This window comes from Myotis myotis, unplaced genomic scaffold (genome assembly GCF_014108235.1).
Source record: "Myotis myotis isolate mMyoMyo1 unplaced genomic scaffold, mMyoMyo1.p scaffold_m19_p_18, whole genome shotgun sequence".
NCBI lineage: Eukaryota > Metazoa > Chordata > Mammalia > Chiroptera > Vespertilionidae > Myotis > Myotis myotis.
In genome coordinates, this window is record NW_023416322.1 from 19,004,274 (window position 1) to 19,029,275 (window position 25,002).

General features: G+C 43.4%; 1 protein-coding gene and 1 pseudogene across 1 annotated transcript in view; both read right to left on the minus strand.

The window, feature by feature from the left end:
• LAMC1 (laminin subunit gamma 1) overlaps window positions 1-19,860 on the minus strand; it is a 105,742-nt gene extending 85,882 nt beyond the window's left edge. The window contains exon 1 of the mRNA XM_036342250.1: window positions 19,121-19,860. Within this exon, the coding sequence (XP_036198143.1) occupies window positions 19,121-19,532 (412 nt within the window). The 5' untranslated portion in view covers window positions 19,533-19,860. The remainder of the gene's footprint in view (window positions 1-19,120) is intronic.
• Window positions 6,218-9,624, minus strand: LOC118672672 (annotated as a pseudogene).
• Window positions 19,861-25,002: the final 5,142 nt, after the last annotated feature.

The following is a 25,002-nucleotide window of genomic DNA, read 5'->3' on the forward strand; positions in this document are numbered from 1 at the left end:
ATAAAAAGGCTAACTACCAGAGAAAATACTGATACATTTGATATTAAAATTAAGAGATTCTGCCCAAAAGATGTAAGAAATATAAAAAGGAGAAATCACACACACTGGTAGAAAATACAGACAGTACGTAACAGATAGAGGATCAGTACCCAGAATATATAAAGAATTCTAAAAATTCTAAGGAAAAAGGGGCAAAAAACATGAACAGACGTTTTACAGAAAATGAAATATGGAAGACCAATAAACACATGAAAAGATACTCAACCTTATAAATTAAGCCACTGAAATATCATTTTAGACCATCAAATGGGCAAAATTTAAGAATTCTAACAATACCAAATTTGGGTCAACAGCCTTATATTAACCTTGCTGGTGAGCATTCAACTGGCATAGCCACTGTGGAAAACTATTTGCATGATCTCATACAATTGAAAATACTTATTATGACCTAGCAACCCAGTGAGACTCTCACACATGAGCATCAGGAAACGTGTAAGAATACGCACAGAACATTATTCATACTAACAAAAACAACATAAAGTCTATCAACAGGATGACCAATAAGTTACTGTATTATAATCGCTTAACAGAATTCCTACAGAGGATGCAAATGAATTAATTACAATTACACTTTAGAAATGTACCGAGTGACAAAAGCAAGTTGCAGTAGATGATGACACACAGTAAACCATCTTTATAAACTCAAAAAACAAGCAATCCATTGTCTAGGGATGATAAAACTGTCTCTTTTTGAAAGCAAGGGAATAAAACACAAAATCTAGGGTAGTGGGTACCTACGGCGGAAGAAGTACTCCTCTACTCATTTACTTCACTTCTACTCTGGTCTCTGTGCACTGAAACAGACAACCAGTTACACAAACAATATAATTACCTCTTTTATCTTGTATTTACTTGTAAATACGGAACAGCACGTCACAGTAATCCACATAACTTATTTCAAAAAACTCCAGAGGTGATTCGTTTGTTACTGGTGAGCCCTTGGGAACCACCAGCCTAAAGTGACAACAGATTTCCTCACAGAGAAATAACCTCTGGGCTTGTTGGCAATCAAGATTAAGAATTGTGTGACATTGTAATAACCTTCAAACAGCTACTTTGCAGGACTTTATACTTAGGGAGACAGAAATTCTTCAAGTCTCAGTCTGAGAAACACTGCCATCCTAAAAAAAGAAAGGTACTGAACTTGGCATCGTGGATCCTGGAAAGGAAGAGGAGGCTTCTTAAAAAGAACAAGTTTATAGTTGGTTTCAGCTACTTTCCTGTTCTGAAAAGAAAATGCATCGGAACACAGGCAGGTTTTCTATTATTACTGTCCACAATAGGGCGATGTCCGGAAATTAGCCTGCACATATTTGTTAAATTTAGCCCTATGCTTCCCTATCCGTTTCGAATTGAGTTTTCTGATTCATCAAGATAGCCAAAGCATATGTAAATGCCTATCATTTCGCGAGGCAAGTACCTCGCTCTAACCTGCTGACCTAATGGTTTAAAACAAACTTCCTGTCCTCAGTGAACTCATATGAGGAAATACACATGAAAAAGATTCCAGAACAAGACAGTATGCTCAAGTGACCAAATGAGTGGTGCAATAGCCACTGCTGTCTTCATCCTTCTGCATGTGGAAAAGAATGTATTGAGAAGGCAAATTCCTTAAAAAACAACACTGGAATGATAAAGCCCAAAGGACATGACATATTGTAGGCAAAGGGTGATGGCAAAGGACTCTGAGCAAATAAAGATAATGAGTTTGGCTAAGAAGAAAATAAGAGTAATTGAAGGAGACCACAATCTTTTAGAAAGCAAAAACCAAGCTGAGAGAACTCAACAAGTAAAAGAAATCATTTATAAGTCACCCTCAACATGAGTAATTTTTTTAAGAGATTCTAAGGGACACTGATTTACTACTGATTTAAACCAATTGGACAGAAAGGAAAACAAAGCTGTGCTAAATAGGTAGGTAGATGGGGAGATGCATAAAGTGTGAATAGAGGAAGGACCCAGACATCTGCTTCTGAGAACAAGAAATCAGAATTAACTCCAATTCAAAAAGTATCTCAAATGAGATGGCTTTAGTGCAGCCAGGTTCCTAACAAACTATGCATAGGTATTGGAGATGAAATCGCATTTTTACAAAAAAACAATCAAACAAAAAACAAGGAAAAAAATTCTTTTTTCTTAGAATAGGTATTTTTGGTTAGAATTCAACCACTTCTCTTAAACATTTCCATAATGCTCTTTTATGTACTTCTAAATATTCTTACCGTAATTTAATAACCCATCCACTCAAATTCTCAAAATAAATGTTAAAATTATTCCTTTTGACCAAATAAAAGTTCCTATTAAATGGGGCTTTATTCATTTAGTTAGATAATAATAATTACCAAATGCCTATTGGGTGCCAAATTTTGAAATAGTCTATCTATATAAGTGGTATAACATATAATAAAGCGTGACGCAGTGTGCCAAAATTCAAAAAGTGCTCAAGAGCAGAGGATTTTCCTGACATTCGACAACAAAGCATGACTTAAAGTTAGTGGGAGGTCCTTGCAGCCTTTAATCAGCCTAAAGCAGTGATGGCGAACCTATGACACGCGTGTCAAAGGTGACACGCAAACTCATTTTTTTGGTTGATTTTTCTTTGTTAAATGGCATTTAAATATATAAAATAAATATCAAAAATATAAGTCTTTGTTTTACTATGGTTGCAAATATCAAAAAATTTCTATATGTGACACGGCACCAGAGTTAAGTTAGGGTTTTTCAAAATGCTGACACGCCGAGCTCAAAAGGTTCGCCATCACTGACCTAAAGTGTAAGTATATTTCGCTGCAGGAATACGGAAGTGTTTGGCTGGGGGCACTGCTACTGCTGTGGCTGTTACGTGTACACACCCATTTTACTAAATTTACTCTGATTCCGTAAGTCAAGTACCTAGCTCTAAGTTGCTGATCTAATGAATTTACACACAGTTCCTGCCCTCCATGAACTCATATTCAAGAAAAAGGTAAACACATTAAAAAAAAGATCCCAGAACAAGACAGGATGTTCAGGTGGCCGGTAAGTGGCACAAACAACAGGCACTGTTTTATCACTCCTGGAATTCTTGATCTAAAACACATCTGGATTTCACAACAGATTTGATTCATCCATCACAGCCCAAGGTAAACATGCTCAGGACTGTCAACTAAATCAGGATCCTGGCTGGGAGGTGCTCCTCCGCCCTGGACCTGCTACGGACTCAACACCAATGCAAGGAGGTCTCAGTGCCAACCTGGTCCGGTCTCAGAAGAAAATGAATTCTGCAAAGGTAGGGAGCGAAGGCCACGCTGAGAAGAGCAGGATGAGCACTCACCCGTTTTGGCAGAGCCTCTTCTTCTGAAGCCCGAGCCTGTGAGGGTCCACAGAGGTTGCTAGTTTTTCTAGATCCATTTCCTAAAGCTGTGAGCCACAGGATGGGAGCCTCCAAAATAGCGGTTCTCAACCTGCGGGTCACGACCCCTTTGGGGGTCGAACAACCCTTCTTTTTAAAAAAATATATTTTATTAATTTTTTACAGAGAGGAAGGGAGAAGGATAGAGAGTCAGAAACATCGGTGAGAGAGAAACATCGATTGGCTGCCTCCTGCACACCCCCCACTGGGGATGTGCCCGCAACCAAGGTACATGCCCTTGACCAGAATCGAACCTGGGACCTTTCAGTCCGCAGGCCGACGCTCTATGCACTGAGCCAAACCAGTCATGGCTCGAATGACCCTTTCACAGGGGTCGCCTAAGACCATCGGAAAACACATATATAATTACATATTGTTTTTGTGATTAATCACTATGCTTTAATTAAGTTCAATTTGTAACAATGCAACTGGGGGTCACCACAACATGAGGAACTGTATTAAAGGGTCGCGGCGTTAGGAAGGTTGAGAACCACTGCTCTAGAGTAAGGTGTTCCAGGAAGACCAGAACCTGGGAGAGGTAGGCTCTCCTGCACAGCGTTGGCAAGGACATCACCAGAGTAGAAGTGTTGGCATGCCAGAGCCGCTTGCCAAAATCAGTTCTCCCTCTGTCACCGTAACAGACGTGTGGCTGGGCACAGGTGCCCAGCTAGCCTACATTTCCCAGCCTCCACTGGGTACAGGAAGCACCCTCCAGCAGCAGGTGATAGAACGATGTGCCACTTTTGGTCTCTGTCGTAAGAATTAAGCACACACTCCTTGGCAGTATCTTCCCAGAAGAGTCTATCACCAACTTCCACCACACATACGTGAGGGCCACCCCCCAAGGGATGGAAGAGCATGAAGATGCAAGGAGCTTGGGTCCCAGAACATCTTTGTGGATCGAGCTACCCAGCTGCCCACCTACCTCGGGACCACCCCGTGAAAGGGAAACAAACGTTTTTTAAACAACTTTATTGTTGGGGCTCTCTGCTGCTGTGGCAAGACTTTACCTAACGATGTTGGTAAGGAAGCCACACCATGCACTAGCCATCTCATCCCACTTAAGTTCGACAACCCTATGTAAAAGGCAAAGCCCACCTTGGGGAAATCTAAACAAAATTGCCATTCTCTAGCTGCATCTGCATTCTGTGACCATAGCCTCACAGAAATAGGAACTCACTCATTCAGCAAACTTCTGAGCACCTAGAGAAAAGGTATCATGCTATACACTAGGGAGCTTAGAGCCAATGGAAAAAGAAAGCCAATAAAACTCTCCCTGGGTCAGGTCCTCTGCACTGCATGCTTTTCACCCAGAAGTTCAGCTCTAGGTCTTCTCTGCCCTGTCTCCAGCACTTTGTGGTGCCTTTTATATACAGGCACTCAATAAGTATTTTGTTTGATGAATCAATAAACTCAACTTGTTCTCAATGAACTCAGTCTAATGGGGAAATAGAGGAAACAATTATAAGATAGTACCTCTTACATCATAGGCATGCAATATGTTTGTTGTACTGATTTTTAGAAATGAATGAATACATGAATATCAAACAATGTAATGGCAAGCGCTATGGAGGGGGGAGAAGGAACCAGAAATTAACAAAATCTTCCTGGAGTCCTGGCTGGTGCGGCTCAGTTGGTTGGGCATCATCCTGTGCACCAAATGGTTGCTGATTTGATTCCTGGTCAGAGTACATGCCTGGGTTGTGGCTCAAACCCTAGTAGGGGGTGTGTAGGAGGCAACCAACCCATCAATGTTTTGTTCTCACATCGATGTTTTTCTCACTCTCTCCCTTTCCCTTCTTCTATCTCTAAAATGTTAAAATAAAATAAAATCTTCATGGAGTTGAAATTCGCCTCAAGTATGATATAACCAAATAAACAAGCAAAAGGGGGGTAAAAAAGGAATCAAGAAAAGATGCAGCACCCATGCTGTGTAAACATGTTTACTATAACTGGAATTGGGGGCAGAGTTCAACCATACAAGGAGCATAGCCGATACTCCTTTGATTGAATACTATTGCTCCCATTAATTAAGCCCAAAACTGAATTTTTTTTCTTTAGCATTTGCATCACCCTACTTCAGCGATTTTCAACTAGTGAGCGCAAGGATTTTTAAAATACGCAATAAATACCTGACTATTTAGTCAGGGGGCACTGACCTCTTTTCTCTTAGGTTGTCAAATAAAAAATGACAACAGCCAACACAACAATAGCCATCTGGCATGAATGAATCAAAATTATACCTAGTTTTTTGGTCAGAATGGCAAAAAAATATGTATTTTTTGGTGTGCTGCAGAATTTTAGTAATTAGTTTATATGTGCCATGAGATGAAACAGGTTAAACATGGCTGCCCTACTTGCTTAATATAAATTGTTCGCTCCCCCTGCTTTTAGAGATTTAATTTTCGTTTTTAAATCTAAAATCAGGATTTGACTCGTTCTAACAAGTCCTCTATCATATAATCAAAGAATCTCGAAGTTGGTAGGAATCTAAAAATTTTCCGTGAAGTCACTTATCTAGATCAGCTCTAATCAGATCTCCTTTGCAGCCCCGCGGAGCTTTTACCCTTCTCTACAGCGCTTATGTTTTGTCCTAGAGCAGCGGCTCTCAACCTGTGGGTCGAACAACCCTTTCACAGGGGTCGCCTAAATACATCCTGCATATCAGAAATTTACATTACGATTCATAACAGTAGCAACATTACAGTTATGAAGTAGCAACGAAAATCATTTTATGGTTGGGGGTCACCACAGCATGAGGAACTGTATTAAAGGGTCGCGGCATTAGGAAGGTTGAGAACCACTATCCTAGAGTGTGTATGGTGGTAAACACATTTTTTATTTTTATCTTTAGACTTTAATTTTATTTTAAGAGATCATGTTCATTTTCTTCTATCATAAACTTAAAAGATATCCATCCACACATTTGGTCATATTTATTTATTCTTTAGCAACGGAAGCATGAAATGATGGCTGTTTTTAGTCCCAATCTTTAATAACATTATATTTATTATGCTTAAGGTTGTTCAGCTTTCTCATGGGGAAAAAAAAACACACAAACGTAAACCTTTATACTATACACCTACCAGTTCTGCAGCACAATTTTAATAAAAGGGGTTTACTAATAATTGGACAATTTATATGATGTGGGCAGGGAAATATAAGAGTGATTATAAAGTGGCCAGTCTTATAAGTCAAGAGCTATGATCTTTGGTCCATTCCTCCATCCACTTCAGTATCTGATCGACATTATCCTCTACATCTCCTAGTTTATTGCTGGGCAGCTGTTGCACTATTTCTTCCTCGTAGGACGCTAATGCTTCTTCATAAAGAATTTGAAATATTTCACACTGGACATTATCGTTTCGTTTCTTCTCATTATAACCCCTTGCTTCAAGTCTTTGGTACAATACACTATTACCGGTTTTCAGCACAAAAACTGTATGAAACAAGCGTTCAGAGAAGAAATCACAACTGTGGTCAACAAGAACTCCACCTTCACTCGTTTGGTTTCCTAACTCATTAGCTACTCTCAATTCATTTAAAATGGGACAATCGTATTCTTCATCATATTATGATCATATTCTTCATCATAACCATCATATAACTGCTCTCCTCCAGCAGAATCACCGACATTAACGTGTTTCAGTCCTATTTTGATGCACGTTCTCTGCCCCGTGTGGTTTTTCCAACCCCTGGTGCACCCGTGAGCAGGATGTTCGGAGGCAACACGGTCCTCACCGCCATGGCTCTGCTAGAATGCATGCCTCCTGTGTAGAACCCACTCTCTCCTTTATCTCACAGTCCTCCAGTGCTCAGTGACCAAAGGCTGTGCAGAATTTCATCTTTCCATCCACCCCGTCCGCTCTCCAAGTCCCTGTGAAGTCCCACCTCTTGGCCTGTACCTGGGGACAGCGTTTGTCGCCTTCCGGAAAGGCGAGTTGTTGCACCTTCTTTCCTAAGATCCACATGCTTCCCCACGGGTAAAGCGGCCACGTTACTTTGTTCACCTCCATTTCTGTCTGTTTTATGGATTTAGAGTGGGAGACGCCAAATGTTTTTTTAAAAAATGAATCAAGTTCCGAAGAAAGGATCCCACCTTGAAGCTGCCAAGTGCCTGTCTCTCAGGAACTGTCAGCTGTTTCCCTGCAGATGGTTTAGGCTTAGAACCATCCGTGGCCTTTCCCGTTCCACCTTTTGTTCCTCGGACGAGGATACTGCGCTTCCTTGAGACTTCCTGTTTGAATAACCACACACTTGGGTGTTCAAACTCCCATGTGTCCCATTATTCACCATAGGAAGTAACCGGGCAGCTGAACACAAAATGATGTATGAACAAAACAGCTGTGTGTTAGCGGGATGAACAAAAGACAGCAGGGAGCTAGGCACTGCTGTGAGTTTCAAAAACAAGGTCTATTTAGTCAGGCATGGTTAAAAGGCTGCTGAGTCAGAGCGTCAGGGGCGCGCTTCCTAATTGAAAATCGCTGGAGATGTGAACGAGTCTGCTTTTAGGCACTGCCTCGGAGTTTCACCCCCAACACCAGCCTTCCCAACAGCTCCTTCCTCGGAACAAAGTTGCCTCTTCGATCTATCACAGAAATGGCAGCACCAACTCAAATGTTTTCACACGAAAATTTAACACCTATTTTATTTCCCAAAGCGAAAAGCAGATCCTCCCTTCCCCAACGGGCTTTCCTATAAAAACACAAGAGACGCACATAAGAACACACAAAAAGCAGCACAGAAAACAAGCCTCCATTCTCCAAACATCTGGAAAATACGTTAATTTCAGAATTAGCCCATCCTTTGGTATCCTGGTTTCACCATCCATGTCTCAGGACAGAAGAGCTTTCAAATGGACCTACGTTTAAAACCAAAATCTTAGAATAGTCACAAAACTGAATGACGCCCTAATCCCACCAGGAGTTGGTGTTAATTTATTTCTTGGCATGCGGCAAAAAAAATGCAGAAAATAGCAGTAAAGGAACCAGTGTGAGCCTCTAAAGCAATCCCAATCAAGTAAACAAATTTTATTACAGCTGCATTACAGATGTTCCCACAAACTTTCATCATCTGTAGTAGAGCTCTAAAAATGTAGTCTTCAATAGGTTTTCTATTCCATGAACTTATCTAAAATACTATAAATTCCAAAACTATATACAGGGCTTCTCTAAAAGTTAATCCTAGATACTCAACCCCACAGAACATGACCCTTTTCCCATGAAGATGGGATCACATGGCCAAAGCCATTAGACAATTGCTCTCTTGGTCTCCAACTCCCTCCTCCCCTGATAATCTTTACCCTTAGCCCCTGTTTCTTCCCAGTTCCAAAAAGAACACACAATTTCAATGAAAATGCCAGGATGCTCATCTCTACCAGATCATGATCTGGTGTGAAAATAATAATAATCTAAAAACTTAGTGACACCAAAACAACAGGAGTCATTAGTCCTATAGGAATAGGGTCCATGACGAGCAGAAACCACTGTGGGAGGAACAGCAGCACGAGGCTCGGTGGAACAGAAAAGTATAAACCAAGGCAACTAGACCCTAGCTTCCCAGTCCCTGCCAGTGAATAGAAAGCTCAAGAAAAGCTGTTCAACTCGTTGTCATCAAGCTGTCACTACCTCCTTTTCAAAAACTTTTGACTCCCCCAAAACTTAACTACAGCCATCCCTCAGTATCTGGGGGGACCGGTTCCAGGATCCCCCCTGCAGATACCAAAATACTTGTGTGCTCAAGTCCCTTCTATAACATGGCCTAGAACAATGCACACAGTTGGCCCTCAGCATCTGGGGATTCCCATCCCTGGATTTGCAATCACAGATCAAAAATACTGTTTTAGATCCCAGGTTGGGTGAATCCAAGGATGTAAAACTGCAGACACAGAGGGCCAACCATATATTTATTGAAAAACATCCACGTATAAGTGGACCACGCAGTTCAAACCCATGTTGTTCAAGGGTCTATAGTTCAGATTTTAATATTCTCTTTGAACAGAGTTGATAGAAAAGCCCTGAGAAAATACTTATTCTTCTATATTTTACCAACTGGGGCAATTTTTAAAAATATATATTTTATTGACTTTTTACAGAGAGGAAGGGAGAGGGTTAGAGAGTTAGAAACATCGATGAGAGAGAAACATCGATCAGCTGCCTCGTGCACACTCCCCACTGGGTATGTGCCCGCAACCAAGGTACATGCCCTTGACCGGAATCGAACCTGGGACCCCTGAGTCCACAGGCAGACAGTCTATCCACCGAGCCAAACTGGTCAGGGCCCAACTGGGGCAATTTTAAGCCCAATACTCATTCCTCAAATGTAACAGTGGGTGTCATCCCACCTAACCTCCCCTTCAGAAAAGACATTGACCATGCACATTTAAAAATCATCAGTCACTAGGATGTGATGACATCACAGGAGTACCATGTGTACTAAGCAGGACTATGGAGAAAGCAGAGAAAGTAGGACTTAAAATTTAATCAGTCAACTGGTACTTGTAAAGAACAGCCCATCCTAAGAATCTTGAGTTCTAGAAGTGGAGATAGTCTGTAGGGGGGGAGCAGCCCAAAATACAAAATCTAAGTGGGAATTATGACCCTGTTCTTTAGAGATAAAGCGAATAAAATGAAGCAAAACAAAACACCTTTTTTTTAAGGGTATCTAAGAGTCCCCTGATTGAACCTTCACACAGTGATGCTTTGGGGAGACTAAGAAGGTACAGATTAAATAACAGATAGAAACAGAGATAAGGTAGATCAGAGAGACACAGTTAGAGATTTACAAGGTCACTTATACAGAAAAGAAGGTGAAGGGAGTCACTCTGACGACAGTGACAAAGAAATCTAGGGCCACCGTAGTTACAGATCAATCAATCAATCAATAAAAGGTGGTTAGACCTATTCAGTTGGCAAACCTGAACAACAAAAAAGCAACCATGTATGAGTTAGAATTTACTTGGTGCAGAGGGGAAACGAAATAGAACCTGAAGAGGGCCTGGATGCTTTATCTTCAAGGATGTCAGATAACATAAGCAACCGGACTAAATTCAGCAATTCTCAACAACCAGAAAGGGTGTCGTGGATAAGGCAGAAAGGAGATAAGCTGGCATTCCCCCGACCACCCTTCAGGAAATGGGCAATGAGGTACACTTTCCCTGTCAGGAGATGCTGACAAAACCCAGGATCTCATTCTGAAATTCAATAAATTCCTTACAAAGTCCTAGAGGCATTAACGGTTACATATTTTAAAAGAGTGTAAGTGCCCCCAATTTAAAATTCTTCCATTGCCAAGAAAAAAAGTGCAAAGCCCGTTTTGAAAGAAGCAACCCAAAACCAGAGCTCCCCAAGAAGAGGTCTACAGAGACACCAGGTCCAGCTCCTAGATTTTAAGTTCAGTTCACTCCCCAATTCAAGGTCTTCCTACAGTTCTCTCTCACTTACCAGGTCTGTTCTAACGTAGAATCCATCCACAACAGGCCTGGGTTCCAACCTAAACTCAGCCTGTCCAACCTCAGAGAAGTCACAAGTTAGTTCACATTATTATTCCATAGTGGATATAGTCGGAGAGATGCTTAAGATCGTTTTTTGTTTTTTTTAAGGGTTCAAAGAGGTAACCAGGAGGCACTCAATGGAAGGTAATTTACTTTCTTTTGTCACCTAGTTTGCAAGATCCTCATCTCCTCAGAACCCATACTACGTGTCTCCTCTACTCTGTGGGAAGCAAACAATGCCTTCACCATTATCTGATTACTTTTAAACCGCCATGAAAGCACCTCACCCTTCCTGGAAAGTCCTCCATTCATGTCCCGCTTGGGTCTTTTCTTCAAGACCCAAAGAGCTTTTCCTCACTCTTCATTCAAAGGGCTCTGCACGTCTTCCCTCTGCACTTCAAAAGGTTTCCACTGAATTATTTTTGCTGTGCTTATGTTGTCCCATCGATTTCCTGCGCATGAATGTTTCTGTCTCATCTCCTCAGACATATTACAAATTACTTAAGGATATAACATTTCAACATCTATTGTTCCCCGCACAGCCCATATTACAATGGGCATAAATGAAGAATTCTCTAACCAGCTGCCTTATTTACATAAGGTCTTTGTCCACTAACTATTCAGAATCCCAGTCCATTAAGCTCATCTCATGTTGAGTGGGTGGGTCTTTTCACTTAGTTGTAAATACTTCACAACATTTCATAAACTTCTCTAAGAAAGCCACACAACTCAAGCTGCAGACTTACTGGCTCAACGAGAAGAGGCCACTAGAAAAAAGGAAAGAAGACGGGGTCTTCACATTAGCTACGAGTCATTTGTGGAACAGTTCGTTTTCACCACAGAAATTAAACAACTTACATATAAAAACCAGACAATGGAACCAAGAACACACCACCACCAGGCAGAGACATTCTTAGAGAATTATCTACCAGCAGCAAAACCCACAAACTTACCATCTCATCACTTCAAACCACAAAGCATCAACCAAAACCTGCTTCAAGGTGGGTGAGGAAAGAACTCCCGCGCCCTGACTCTGCCTGAAGCTCACCTGAACACCCTGCTGAAGGCGCTCTCCACTAAAACCAGCTGATACCTCAACTAAAACCAGCGGTTCACTTATTTGCCCTTTCACTCAACAATTATTAGTCAACACCTAATGAATGCCAGCAAGTAGAAAGACAGTAAGAGAAATATATCTTAGATGATCAAGCCTCAGCTTCTGTGTTCTTCTATTTTAAGTCAAAACCATACCAAAACCAAATGAAATCACCTATATGTTATTTTGCATTATGACTGTTTTTTTTTAATTTTTTTGAGGAGTAATTTGCATACAATGAAGTGCACAAACATTAAATGTGCACTTCTGAATTTGCACATATGTATACACCTATGTAACCTCCATCCCAGCCAAGACATAAAACATAAAATTAGAACTATAACGTTGTGGGGGGGTGGGTAAAGACTGTTCATCGTGGTATCTCTGGAAACACTGGCAGGTGCCTCTGTGGTGACTGCCCTGGGCAATCACCCTGGTTAGCGGAGATCTTCACATCCATGGTGATTTATCATCAAACAAAATTCACTGAGTCCCAAACTCTATACAAGACCATTTGTATTTTTTATTTCAAGAAAATTTTTAAAATGAGAAGGAGGCTGATTCTGGATTAATATTTCCAGAAACGTTCAAAACAGAAAGAAGATAAAATGACAAAGAATTAAAAAAAAAAAATCCGAAGACAATTTCAGAAATCCAAGGAAGACGATATTAACAAAAATCCGATGTCGCCCTCACTATGACAGGAAGCAGCCACACAGTTGGAAACAAAGAGTGAAAGAAGGAAGCCGAGGGAATATAACTCCTAAAGTTTGAAAAGAAATCTTGTAAATCCCCTAATTCATCCCCCAGCCTCGCCACAAGGTTCTCCTCCCACGAGAGATCTGAGAGCGCCATTGTCTAAGGAGGAGATAAGCCTGCTTTATTTTATTTCATGAATATGGAGCTGCCCTGGGCACCAGGCTGACTGGGCCCAGTTATTTTAGGCTGGCCCCCGGGAAGAGACCGTGGAAAGAAAAGCAGACATACTTAATTAGTGTCACCACAGTCTGGCACAATGCTCTAAAACCTCAGGGACATTTCTATAAATGAGTTTTCTGGTAGGCCTCTTTTTTAGCAAGCTGTCAATTTAAGCCCAAATGAGCAAACATCTAACTTTATCATTTCACAAGAACGAAGATGCTTGCAAATCCCAGCAGGTCCCTCTTACAAATCTTAGAGCAAGCCAGTCAGGCAAGGTAGCAGAACCAGCACACAGGCACTTGAAACTCTACCCTTGGAAACTGATCATTTAGGATAAGGGGCAGATTAATCCCTTATTTTTTAACAAGCAATTAATTAATGTTTGGTTGCACTGAACTGAGAAGATGATGAAGCCTTTGATGCTGCCTTCAAAGACCTCATGGTCTAGAAGTGGAAGCAGACAAAGAGACACAGAGTGGAACCCCTAATCCAGGCCATGAGTGAGAATGGAAAGGGGAGAAACAGGGGAAGGATACCAGGAAGAAGTGTTCCAAAGCGAAGAACCAGCCCTCTGAGCATGGAAATGACAAAACTGAAGCCTAGCGATGAAGAAGGTCTAGGTTCTGAAGTATCTTGTACCCCACCCCAAGGAGTCTGCACATTATCGTTCTCCTAAAGGCTTAAGGAACCACTGCACAATTTTCAGCTAGGAAATGTCATCCTCAGATTTGCATTTTAGAACCACCGCTCAGTCCCGAGTGAGGCTGTCCAAATACCAGGAGCCAAACTGGAGGCAGAAAGCCCACCAGTTAGCTAGGAGGCTTTGCAGTGATCCAGGTGAAATTCCACGGGAGCTACAGTCAGGCAGAGACAAAGATAAGGATTCCAGAGACACCGTGGCTGGATAGAAGAGGTAAGAGTGGAGTCTTGGGCAGATGACGGGGAAAGATGGGTGGGAAAGAAGGGGCGGAGTTACAGCTGCCCAGGCTGACCTACCGCCCAGCAGTGAGTGAATCCTATCTGCTCGCCAAACAGAGCAATCTTTGCTGATGAGAGCCTGTCGGGCGTGGTTATCTTTCATGGGAGACTTGGCAAAGGATGGATTCAAGGGCCTCAGGGTTAAACATTATTCTGTGCATTAAGATACGGCTTTGAGTGGGGTAAGATGATGATGGGGATGAATTCAGTTTTGGACATGGCCTCTGGACATCCCAAATTGACCATGTCCAACAAGTCCTTAGGCCTGGAGAAAGAGCTGGCCAGCTTGCAGATGAAGCCTTGAGATTAAGAGTTCATTCAGGGAGAGTGAGCAGAATTAAAATAAATAAATAAATATTTTAAAAAAGGCTTCCAGAAACAAGTAAAAAGGAACAGAGAGGGACTAGGAGGGAAACCAAGGGAGTCTGGTATCTCTGAGACAGTGTGTACATGTCCTTGTATTTTAAAGTTGCTCTGGAATAAACGATTTTTTTTTTTTTGAGAGAGAGATTTGTTAAAGAAGCTGAGTCCCAGGAGCCAGTGCTTTAGACTAAGGAGTCAAAATCTACCTCTACTGTGACTGCTGGCAAATCACCACCTCAGGATCCTCACCTTTGCCTGCTCTGAGTTGTGAAAATCAAATCTGTGATATCCTGGAGGCTTTATAAACTGTGAAATATCATAAAGGCACTCCTGGTTTATTATCGAAATGGCATTACAAGGGAGCAGGAAAATTCCATCTAATAGAGTATAAACTTCTGCCGGCGAGACCTTCAGTCTTCTATACCTTCCTCTGGGCTACGGCGCTATGTGTTGAGTGGGTATTTTTAAAATGCTTGCAGCCTCTTTGGCAGTAACATGAGAATGTATGCACAGTGGGAAGGAGTGCATAGCAAAAGGCATATCCAGCTTCCTAAAAGGATTTAGAATTGAAATAGGCAAACCTTAGCCTTCCCACAGATGTGGCCAATGACAAAATTACCGGGAGGGGTTGGGGGTGCCTTCTAGTCCCAACTTCTCTCCGAATGTGTGCCCGGTTTTTCTGAAATCCTTTAGAAACAGGGACAAGGTATTTACAGAAAAAGCAGTGAACTGCAGAACCGGAAAACAAGGGCTTTATAAAACTGTGTTCAACAACCCCTGGCCATTGAAGAAGAGCGCCTTCACGTCTCAAGTTGAGACCTGCAACGTGTAAATCAGGCCTTTGTGAGACAAACTAAAATAGTGTCCCCCCGGGGTACGCAAATACCACAGTGATGTCACCGGAGCACACCATTCCCTGATGGTGGTGGAAGGCAGGCGTCAGTCAGAGCCTACCTGGCAGAAGATTTTCCTGGGGAGAAAATGCTGTTTGTTTCATGCTAAGTATATACGCAGAGGACCAAACAGAATAAAATGTAATATCCTTATAGACCAACTATTTTGATTTAGATTCACAAAAAGGATATTTAGATAGAGAGAAAAATGCATCGTTCAATCACGATTTGTCCCTAAAGCTGATGAGGAGCTTGGAAATGAATCTGGTCTTGGTGTAAACTTTAGGCATTCCATAAACTTTGACTGAGTTGGTTTTATAAGCACTCCCTTAATCTAACTGTTTTCAGAAAGAGACACAGCCACCTTCCCCCAAGATGAAGACCCAGGTTACCAAGTCTCCATCCACAATGGCTATCAAGTTAATGAAAAAGGGCGGCTTAATACAAAGCAAATCCTCAGCCACAATCTTACTATCAGCTACCCCACTGATACTAATGAAACCTATTATGCTTTATTATAAAACACAAGAGCCACACAATCCGCAGTCGAATTAATCCATGCAGACGCTGGAAGAGAGGATCCAGAAGTTGAAGGCAAAATAAGAAAGACTTCTGTTTAGAAAAGGGTGCCTGGTTGAGATTACTCTCCACAACAAGCAGAAAATGCAATTCTGGTTCCCACAGCAACTTTAACTCATTTTATCGGAAGACACACTGCACCCTGCACCCTGGATGACTGGATATGCTCCTGGAGACATGGCTCCTTTCAGAACCATTGCTGATTTTCCTGGCTTTTATACAAGTGATGATAATAGTACAATGATCTAATTTGTACTTGCCATCTGTTAAAATGTGCCTCATCCCCCCCCCCAAAAAAAGGTAGCAGTTGAAATGATCATGTGATTTTATATACACATGTGTGTGCATGAGAAGTTTCCAGAAGGTAACATAAGAAGCCGTGCACGGTGGTCTCCAAAGCAACTTAGCAACTGGAGATGCAGAGACTCACTAATCATTAAACTTGCTGTTTTAATTCACCGTGGCATGTGTTATTTTTACAATAAAAAAATGACTGACGATCGGTGCCAAAACACGTATGCTACTTGCGACTACTTAAGTGCAATCCGACTTGGCTTATTTTAAAGTGTACTGTGTTCAAAGTTGAACATTAAAAGGAAGCCTAGAAAAGTGGTCGCCAGAACCTGTTCTTTCACACGGCTCCCTTCGCGTTTCACGTGCTCCGGAAGGGCAAGGCACAATATGCATCACTTGTTTGAGGGTATGTGAAATCTGAACTGGAGGGGAGATTTAATAGATGCACAAGCAGTCACGGCACTTGAATTCGTGGGAATAATTAGGTGGCTAGAACCCATGGGGTAACTGGGGTGAGGGAGTGAATATGCTGAACATCATAAAGCCTTGCCTATTTGCCATAAATTATAGATCATAACAAGCATGTATACATACATCCTTGTCATTTAAAAAGGGGGGGGAGGAAATGGGGAGTAGGAGGTGAGTGAGAAGGGGAGAGATATTGATTGAGACATCAACCCTACTACACACTAATCTCCCGCCCCTTCCCACCATACACCATTTCCTCCAGGACATCATTTCTGACCCAAGAATAAGTACAATAGGTTCTAGTCAAGTTTTTAGAAATTGTCTATCTGAGAAGTTGAAAGTAAATGTTTTTTACAGTTAATCACAATGGTCATCTGAAAACTACTTTAACTTGTTTTTATACTTAGAATTTCTAAACCTATGGTTTATGAACTGCATTTACCAAGATTATTTAAAAAAAAAAAAAACTGGAAAAAAATCTTCCAGCAAAAAACAAGTCCAAACATATAATATTTTTAGAGCAAAAAGTCATGTTAGAGTCCTAAGTAGGTGAACTCTAAAATCTCTTTTGACCTTTTAATCACCAAGACCCACCGTTAATATATCTACCTCCCAGCAGTAGCAACCTAACTTGACCGATACTGTCTTACCCACCACATGGTGGCTGTAACAGAGAAGTAATCACTGAGTAATCTAGCCACCTCTACAAATCACCTCAAATAACCTTTTGCTACATGGTACCCACAGCAGAAAACTCAGAGGCCAAGACTGACAGCCCCACCTTTACCTCAATAAGAAGATGCTTGTTCAGAAATTTTCAGCTGACTCTCAGGCTGACTTTTGAGACATCAAGGCAATGCCTTTGCTTTGAAATATTCAGTATTTGAAAATAATGTAAGATTTCGTGGGCATTCAACACAGAAACTTTAACAAGTCACAATTTAAACAAAAATAGCTGAATATACATTTCAAAAGTAATCCTGGCCAAGTTTAAAAATGTAATACTTGGGAGAAAATAGCTAAGGAGCAGCCCCATTAAGCCTGAGACCCTAGGTGTCTTGCAGTCTTTACAAAGGCCCCTGGCTCCATCCACAAGCCTGCTAATTCTACACGTTTCCAATACCTCTGAAAAACTGAGCTCAGCACAGTTTTCTTCCATCTCTGAAAAAGAGGTGTCTCAGAATTTCTCCCTTTTGAACTTATTTTCAAAATGTTTCCTCTTCCTAATGCCTTGACTACCAATAAAATGGTACTTACCACAACAAAGGTGCTAAGTACTGCTTTTCTAACACTCCATACACAGTAATTTCACTCCACTTTTCAAAGCATTTTTTGTAAGTCATATATTCCTTCCCTGGCATCTTGACACTTGTATAAAGTTCAGTGTACCAGAGAGCAGTGGAAAGAAAAATACCACACCACTACCGAAAGAACCATGTGCCCACAAAACATTCCTTCCAAAGGCCCCCAAATAATGTCACTCCCTTTATAGAATAATCCTGCGTTGACAGAAGAATGGCTTGTTACTCTGCCCTCTCTGGAAATTCATTACTACCAGCTACCGGTGACATCGAGACTTCCAATGCAATGGGGATTAAAGCTTCCACAAATCAAATGCTGGCTTCTCACACGTCATGTTGTTTGTGACTCTGTTAAACAACATAAATCATTTCCTTTGTTTATATATTGCAGTGGTGGAGAAACACTTATCTAGCTGAAACATGATGTTTGATCCTTGAGGATAAACATGTCCATCCTCATCCAGCCCCCCCCCCCAAACCCGCCCCCCCCCCCAACCTCAATGAAGTTTTCTATACACCCCTTTCCTGGTTTCTAAAAGCTCACTTACACATGTTTCTACACTTGCTTGGAATCAAAGCAAGAAGACAGGCAGGAGAACCTTTTTACCCAGGGACAAAACTGGGCCCAGCAATTACAGGGAGTGCAGACACCTCCCTTTGTTTTCTGTTACTAGGATTAGCAGGGAAACAGCTTTGTGACTCTAAGGCTGAAGAACTGTAAAGAGCAATAACTTTAAAAGTGAATTTCTATTCTAATGACATAGAGCTTTATGGGTCGTAAAGGCATTTGCTCTCCTCAAATTCCCTCATCTTGGACCCCTTCCTCTCTAGCTTGTTCAATCACCCTCCGCCCTGGAGATACTGCAACAAGGTAAAGGCGCTGAAGGCGGACCTTCCCGCCTCTGATCCAAGAATGCGCTGTGATGGCCCCGCTAGGAGAGAGGAAAGCATGGGTGGCAGCTTCTGCTTAATGTTTCAAAGAAGAGGGAGAAAACCAGCCGAAATAGTGACTCATCAAGGGAGCGAGAATCCGGCCAAGTTAGAGAGAGAGAGAGAGAGAGAGAGAGAGAGAGAGAGAGAGAGCGCAAACGGAGAGATGCTGGCGGGAAGCATCTTGGCCCTCGCAGGACGTTCAGAGTTGGATCTAGTTTGAGGCTGGAGAAGGGAATTCTGTGTGGCCCGGACTGGGGAGCAAAGCCGCCCGCGCGCGGCGGCGTGGGCCCCGGAGGCTGGGCCCGGCGCTGTGGGCGAGCAGGAGCGGGGCGCGGGGCTGTCACCGCTTACCCAGGTGCAGCGTGAGGTTGATGGAGTTGGGGTACTGCACCCCGGCCAGCATGGTCTGGCTCTGCCACCAGGTGGTGTCGGCCTGGTTGTTGTAGTCGGTCAGGAAGGCGGCCCCGTGCTGCAGGTGGGGCTGCCCGGCGTCGCACAGGTGACAGGACTTGGTGACTCCGGTCACCCCGGTCTGCACACAGTACTCCTCCGGCGGAGTCCCGCACGTGTTGGTGGCCACCACGGTCACGTTGAAGGCGGCGTTGACGAACTCGGGCATGCAGCGCTGCGCTCGCCCGCCCTCGTCCGTGCACTCGTCCATGGCCGCCCGGGCGCAGCCGGCCGCCGCGGCCAGCACGGCCAGCACCGGCCAGAGGCGCCCCCGGGGCCGCAGCGCCCGCGCGGCCCGCTCGCCGCCCCTCATCCCGCCGCCCGCGCGCTGGGCCACGGCACCGGCCACGGCGCGTTCCTCTCCCGGCGGCGTCCCCCGGAGGCCGCTCTGCGGGCTGAGCTCCCGGGCCCAGGGGCCGGGCTCGCGGTGGCGGCGGCTCTCGCTGGAGACCGGCGGGTGGGCGCTGCGGGCGAGGACCGTGCGGCTCGCCGACCACTGCCCCGCACGCCGCCTCCGCGCCGCCCTCAGCCGCCCGGGACGCGGTCCGCACTCGGCGCCGACCCCAGACTTCCGAGCGCGTGCCCGCGCGCGCGCCCCCGGGAGGAAGGCGCAGGGGGTGGGGTCGGCAGGCTGGGGTGGGGTCTGGCGGAGGCGCCTGCCCAAGCCCGGCCTCCTCTCGGCAGCGCCCGCGGCCCCCGTCGCTGCTCCCCCCGCCCTCGGTCCGCCCCGGCGACTCGTGGCGGCGGCAGGGGCGGGGGCACCTCGCGCTCGGCCCGGGCGCGCGGTCGGCGGGGAGGGGCCTGGAGGGGCGCGGGGCGGTGCATGCCGGGAGGGCCGGGAGGCTGCAGACACAGCGCCCCGCGCGGGCTGGGCACCGGGGTCCCTCGGCCCCGCGTCCCCGGGTGACTCCGGGTTGCGGGCGGGGGTAGGGAGGTGGCTTTCAAGGCGCGACGGTGAGGTCGCTCGGGGTCGGCCTGCGCGCCCCGCGCCCACCGGAGCCGCAGGAGCGCGGACCTCCGCCCGCCAGGTGTCCGTCCTCGCGTCCAGCGGGGCGCGCCCGGAGGCCGGCGCGGGAGGGACCCGACGGTGGGGGAGGCCCGCAGGCTCCTAGCCCCCGCCGGCCTCCCGGGATCGCCCCCTGCCGCGCGGGGTGCGCTCCAGCCCTTTCCGGGGAGACGGCCCGGGATGTCCAGGGGGCTGACCCGGCCCCCGAGAATAAGGGCCTAGTTGCAGCATCAAAATGCATTTTCTGCAGCGACTTCCTGCCTCTAAATTAAAAGTGTAACCTGTCGTCTCACAGGGGCAAGGAAGGAAGTGAGAAGGCTGGGAATGGAATGACATTTTTCCCCTGGGTACGCACCCGCTGCGGAATTCTTCCACTGTGTTGTTTATGTTCCCCAGCTTGCCTTTAAAAGACTCGGAATTATCCGGACCTGACATCCTCCTTTGCGGGCCTGCTGAGTCACGGAATATTTTCGGTGCCAGAATGACTCAGTTCACAGAACCTGAGCCAGAAGATCATGAGTTCTGTCCCAGATCAGAACCGGGGCACTTCCCCGGTGCTGGCCGAGAGCAGGCAGGGAAGGCAGGGCGCCGTGAAAGCGCACAGCCTAGGGCGGCGCTTTCAAACCTATGCTTAGTGGATGCACCTAGTGGTTCTCCAGGTGACAGATTTAAAAAAACAATCAAAAATCTTTTCAAGATCTTAATAGTAAAGTGAGAATAATGATCCCACCGGGCAGGGAGGGCGGGGAGCCATGCCTGGTTAGGGACCCAGTGGTCCCGTATAGAAAGGGATGCTGGGTATCTAAAGGAATGAAATATGTAATGTTAGGTTACCATGGTGGCAGCCAGTGTTGACGCTAGGAGGACTTTAAGGAGAAGGATCTGATTGAGGAGAGGAGGGGTACAAGGGACTTGTCAAAATGCTGAGGTTGCTTACCTTGCTCATTTATTTAACGAGATGGGTGGAGATTGTGCGTGGCTGAAAGTTTAACTCTTCACCCCTGGGCACCTCCTCTTTGGGAGAAGAAAGTTGTAGGGCTGTCCTAGCAATGTTTTCATCCTTTTATGCTTGAGTGGAAGCAAAACAAATATATTCATTTATACCCAGAGGGGATGATAGTGGGTCCTTGATTGTACACAAAGACAAACGAAGGCATGCAAGACAAAGATAAGGATGTTCGTTGTCAATGAAGCGACAGACATTTTTAATAAATATATTATGCATTTGCCTTATAAACCAAGTATTTTATTAGATATTGTCAAATGGTGAGGTCCTTTTTGCCACCAAAAAGGTAAGGAGACTCCAAAGGCTGCAAAGCCAAGTGCTTGTCCCTGCTCCCTTTTGGGTTCCCGTGTCCAAGGGTACCTTCATGCTCTCTCTTATGCTTCTCTGTACCATAGTTTCATTACCAGAACCTCATCCGGTATTTGTAAAGCACATAGCAAGTTTAAGTTAATTTCTGAATTCTGTTGCTCAATGGGGATGTGTTATAGAGACAATGAAATACCTGTTTTGAAGAGAGGTAAAATGTAACCACTCAGTGTGTTCGTTGATTTAAGGAACACACACACACACACACACACACACACACACACACACACACACACACAATCTTTGCTCCATTGTTTCAGGATTCAAACACACCAAAGGTTAAAACAAAAAGTTTTTAGGCAATTGGGGAGATTTGAACACTCATTCGGTATTTGGTGGTAACAAAATACGTGTTTTAGATACCTGGAGGGATGCCACTGTTGACTAGGCTTGGTGTGTTGTTTTTTTTAAGTGAAAGTGTGTGGCATTTTCTTTTACATCAAAATACTCTATAAAAAAATACAGAGCCCTTTAATATCTGTTCCTAACTGCTGGGAAACCCCATCATCTAGGAAACAGATGTGGTGCTTAGAAGGAAAATGTGAAGGTGTGGACAGAATGGGATCAGATGCCACAAAAGATGATCTTGGTGCCCCTGTGCAGCCAGAGAGGGAAAATGAAGGAAGGTAGCTGCTTATTGTACAGACAAAAGAGCTCCATTTAAAAAAAAATCCACTTAGAACTCCAGAGAAAAGAGAGTTCCCCCTCAGGAAAAAGGTAAACAGTTTCAAGAAAGGATGCTGACTTCCCCGGCACGGGTCCCCTGCCAGTCTCTGAGCATCCTATTCCTAACCAAGTGCACACAGGTCTTAGGTGTTCGGCAGCCCACCAGGAAAACCACAGAATTTGGGGAACGCAATTCTCCAAGGAAAGAGGTTCTGATGCCAGAAGGAGGGGAGGTTATAGGACAGAATAAAAACAACAGCTGTCTACGACATCAAGATTGAGGTGTGTGATATAATTAGAAAAATAATGTAAAAGGTTGCATTGGCCTTTTAAGATTGCAACTTGGCCCTTATTTTTTTATCCTCTTAGAATTACCAATGTGTTTATTTTTCCATTCCTTCGTCTTTCTGACCTCATTTCCCTGTATTCTTCCCAAGCCGAGGCCCCACTATATATATCCTTTATCTTTTATATTTAGAATGCAACCTAAGATAGCAATGACTAGTAGTAATATAATGATGTTAGCCTGTATTTGATTCTGTTCCGCACTTTTCAAATGCAATAACTCTGAAGCAGGGGATATTAACTGTGCCGTGTTGAGAAAACTAAGACTCAAAGAGATGAAGTAATCTCTGTAACCTTGCAAGCGGCAAGGTCAAGATGAGGACCTGCCCTTTCTGGCTCCCTGTCCAGTGCTGTTTCCTTTTCTGCTATTAAAGGTCATAGTAGAGAAGAGGATAAAGGAAGAGCTATTTCAGACTTCCCAGGTTTTTAGGTTATCAAGTGGGAATTTAAAATTAGGTGAAAATTAATGTGATACTGGAAGAGAATTACAATATCCATCTTCAAAGGTACAGTAACTACACATGATTCTTTGTGTTAGGTTTATAGCTCCTGCCTGGGTCCTTGGTACAAGTCCAAGCATAACAAGATAAGATATCTTTTGTGGCCATGTTCAGGTAGACAGGATTCTTCTTGTATGAGGTAAAGTCCCTCCTTCCCACTCAGCCCCACACAGGCAATTTAAGCCACTCTGATATTGTGATACCAGTTGAAAAAGGGAGAGAAAAGGAGGACACTTATCATAATTCATAAAATTTAAACTAGAACTCTATTACAAAGACAACAAAAGAAAATATTTTTCAACACGAAGAGTAAAGCTCAATCCCTCCCTGACCCAAAATGTTCAGGGAACCTCACATCCCAAAAATTGTATTATTCTACTAACCGGATGTGCACTGCATCCCACTGTAGAGAATGGAGACAGAAATAATCTTTTACATACAGATGACATGGTTTTATTGTGGGAACTCAGAATGTCCTTAGGTTTTGACCCTGAATGGTTAAATATTGTTAGAAAGGGTACATGTAACAGCCTGGTGACTATAGTTAATAATACTGGGTTGCATATTTGAAAGCTGCTAAGAGAGTCTATTTTAGAAGTTCTCATCACAATAAATAATTTTTAACTATGTATGCTGACAGATGTTAACTAGACTTACTGTGATGACCATTTCACAGTATATACAAGTAGCAAACCATTATGTTGTATACCTGAAACTAATGTGATAGGTCGATTATACCTCAATTAAAAAATTCAACTCTAAAAAAAAGAGAAAGGCTAATTCTTTCAAAGCAGAAGGAGAGTTATTATTATTGGTTGTTTTTTCTTAACATTTACTTGCCTAATATGTTCATTACCTCATTCAATTATTTAGATAATATATTGTGACAGGCTTTTTGTTTTGTTTTTCGGATGTGCCTGGAAATTGCATTGTTCAAAATTAGAAGTTCATAACTCTTGAGCAAGACTTTTTAGGAGGCTGTTATTATACCAGCTTTAAAAAGCTTTTCTGGCTGAAATTGTTATGGTCCTGGCACAGAACTCAAGAGTCTCCATCTCCAGTTTATATATGTATTTGAAAAGATGTTAAATTACTTTGTCCTCCCACCCAAAATTTGTCTATTGTAGCAACCAAATTAAAGCAAGACTTTAAATAGTTCATCCATATTCTACTACACTAAAATGACTTTTTCATTTATCAGGATTCCGTCTCCTCACCCATATTGTTCTTTTGTTTTAATAGACATCCTTTATTGAAGTACAATTTGCATACAGGAAAAATGCACAAATTCCAAGGGTATAGTTCAATAGTTTGTATCACAAAGTGTACACACTTGTGTAATCATTACCCAGGTCCAGAAATAGAATCTTACCCTAACCCCAAGCCCCACCCTGCCCCCTGATCATCGGTAGCCCTGCCTTCTCCCTAAATGTAACATCTATGCTTGCTTCTAACAAGCTTGCTAAAGTCACTTATTATGCCCCATGGTTTGTAAATTCTTCTTGATTTTCCAGCTACAAAATTAGGTTACCTGTGCATAGTGACAGTTTTATTTCTTATTTTCCTTTTTAATGCCTTTTAGCTCTTTTTCTTCTTAACTTGCACGGATTGGGACATCTAATAAAATATTGAAGTGATGGTAGTAGACATCTTTATCTTGTTCCTGATCTCAGAGGAAAACGTTTCAACATTTCACCATTAAATATAATGTTTGTTGTACATTTTGTACATTTACCTTTTATCAGATTAAATAATTCCTTTATACAGGGACTGGGGAAAAGTAGGTTTATAGTTGTGAATAAATGCAGTTTATTCTTATATTATTATTTATTTTTGTATTATCATCATTATTATTTTGTTGTTGTTGTTAATCCTCACCTGAGCATATTTTTCC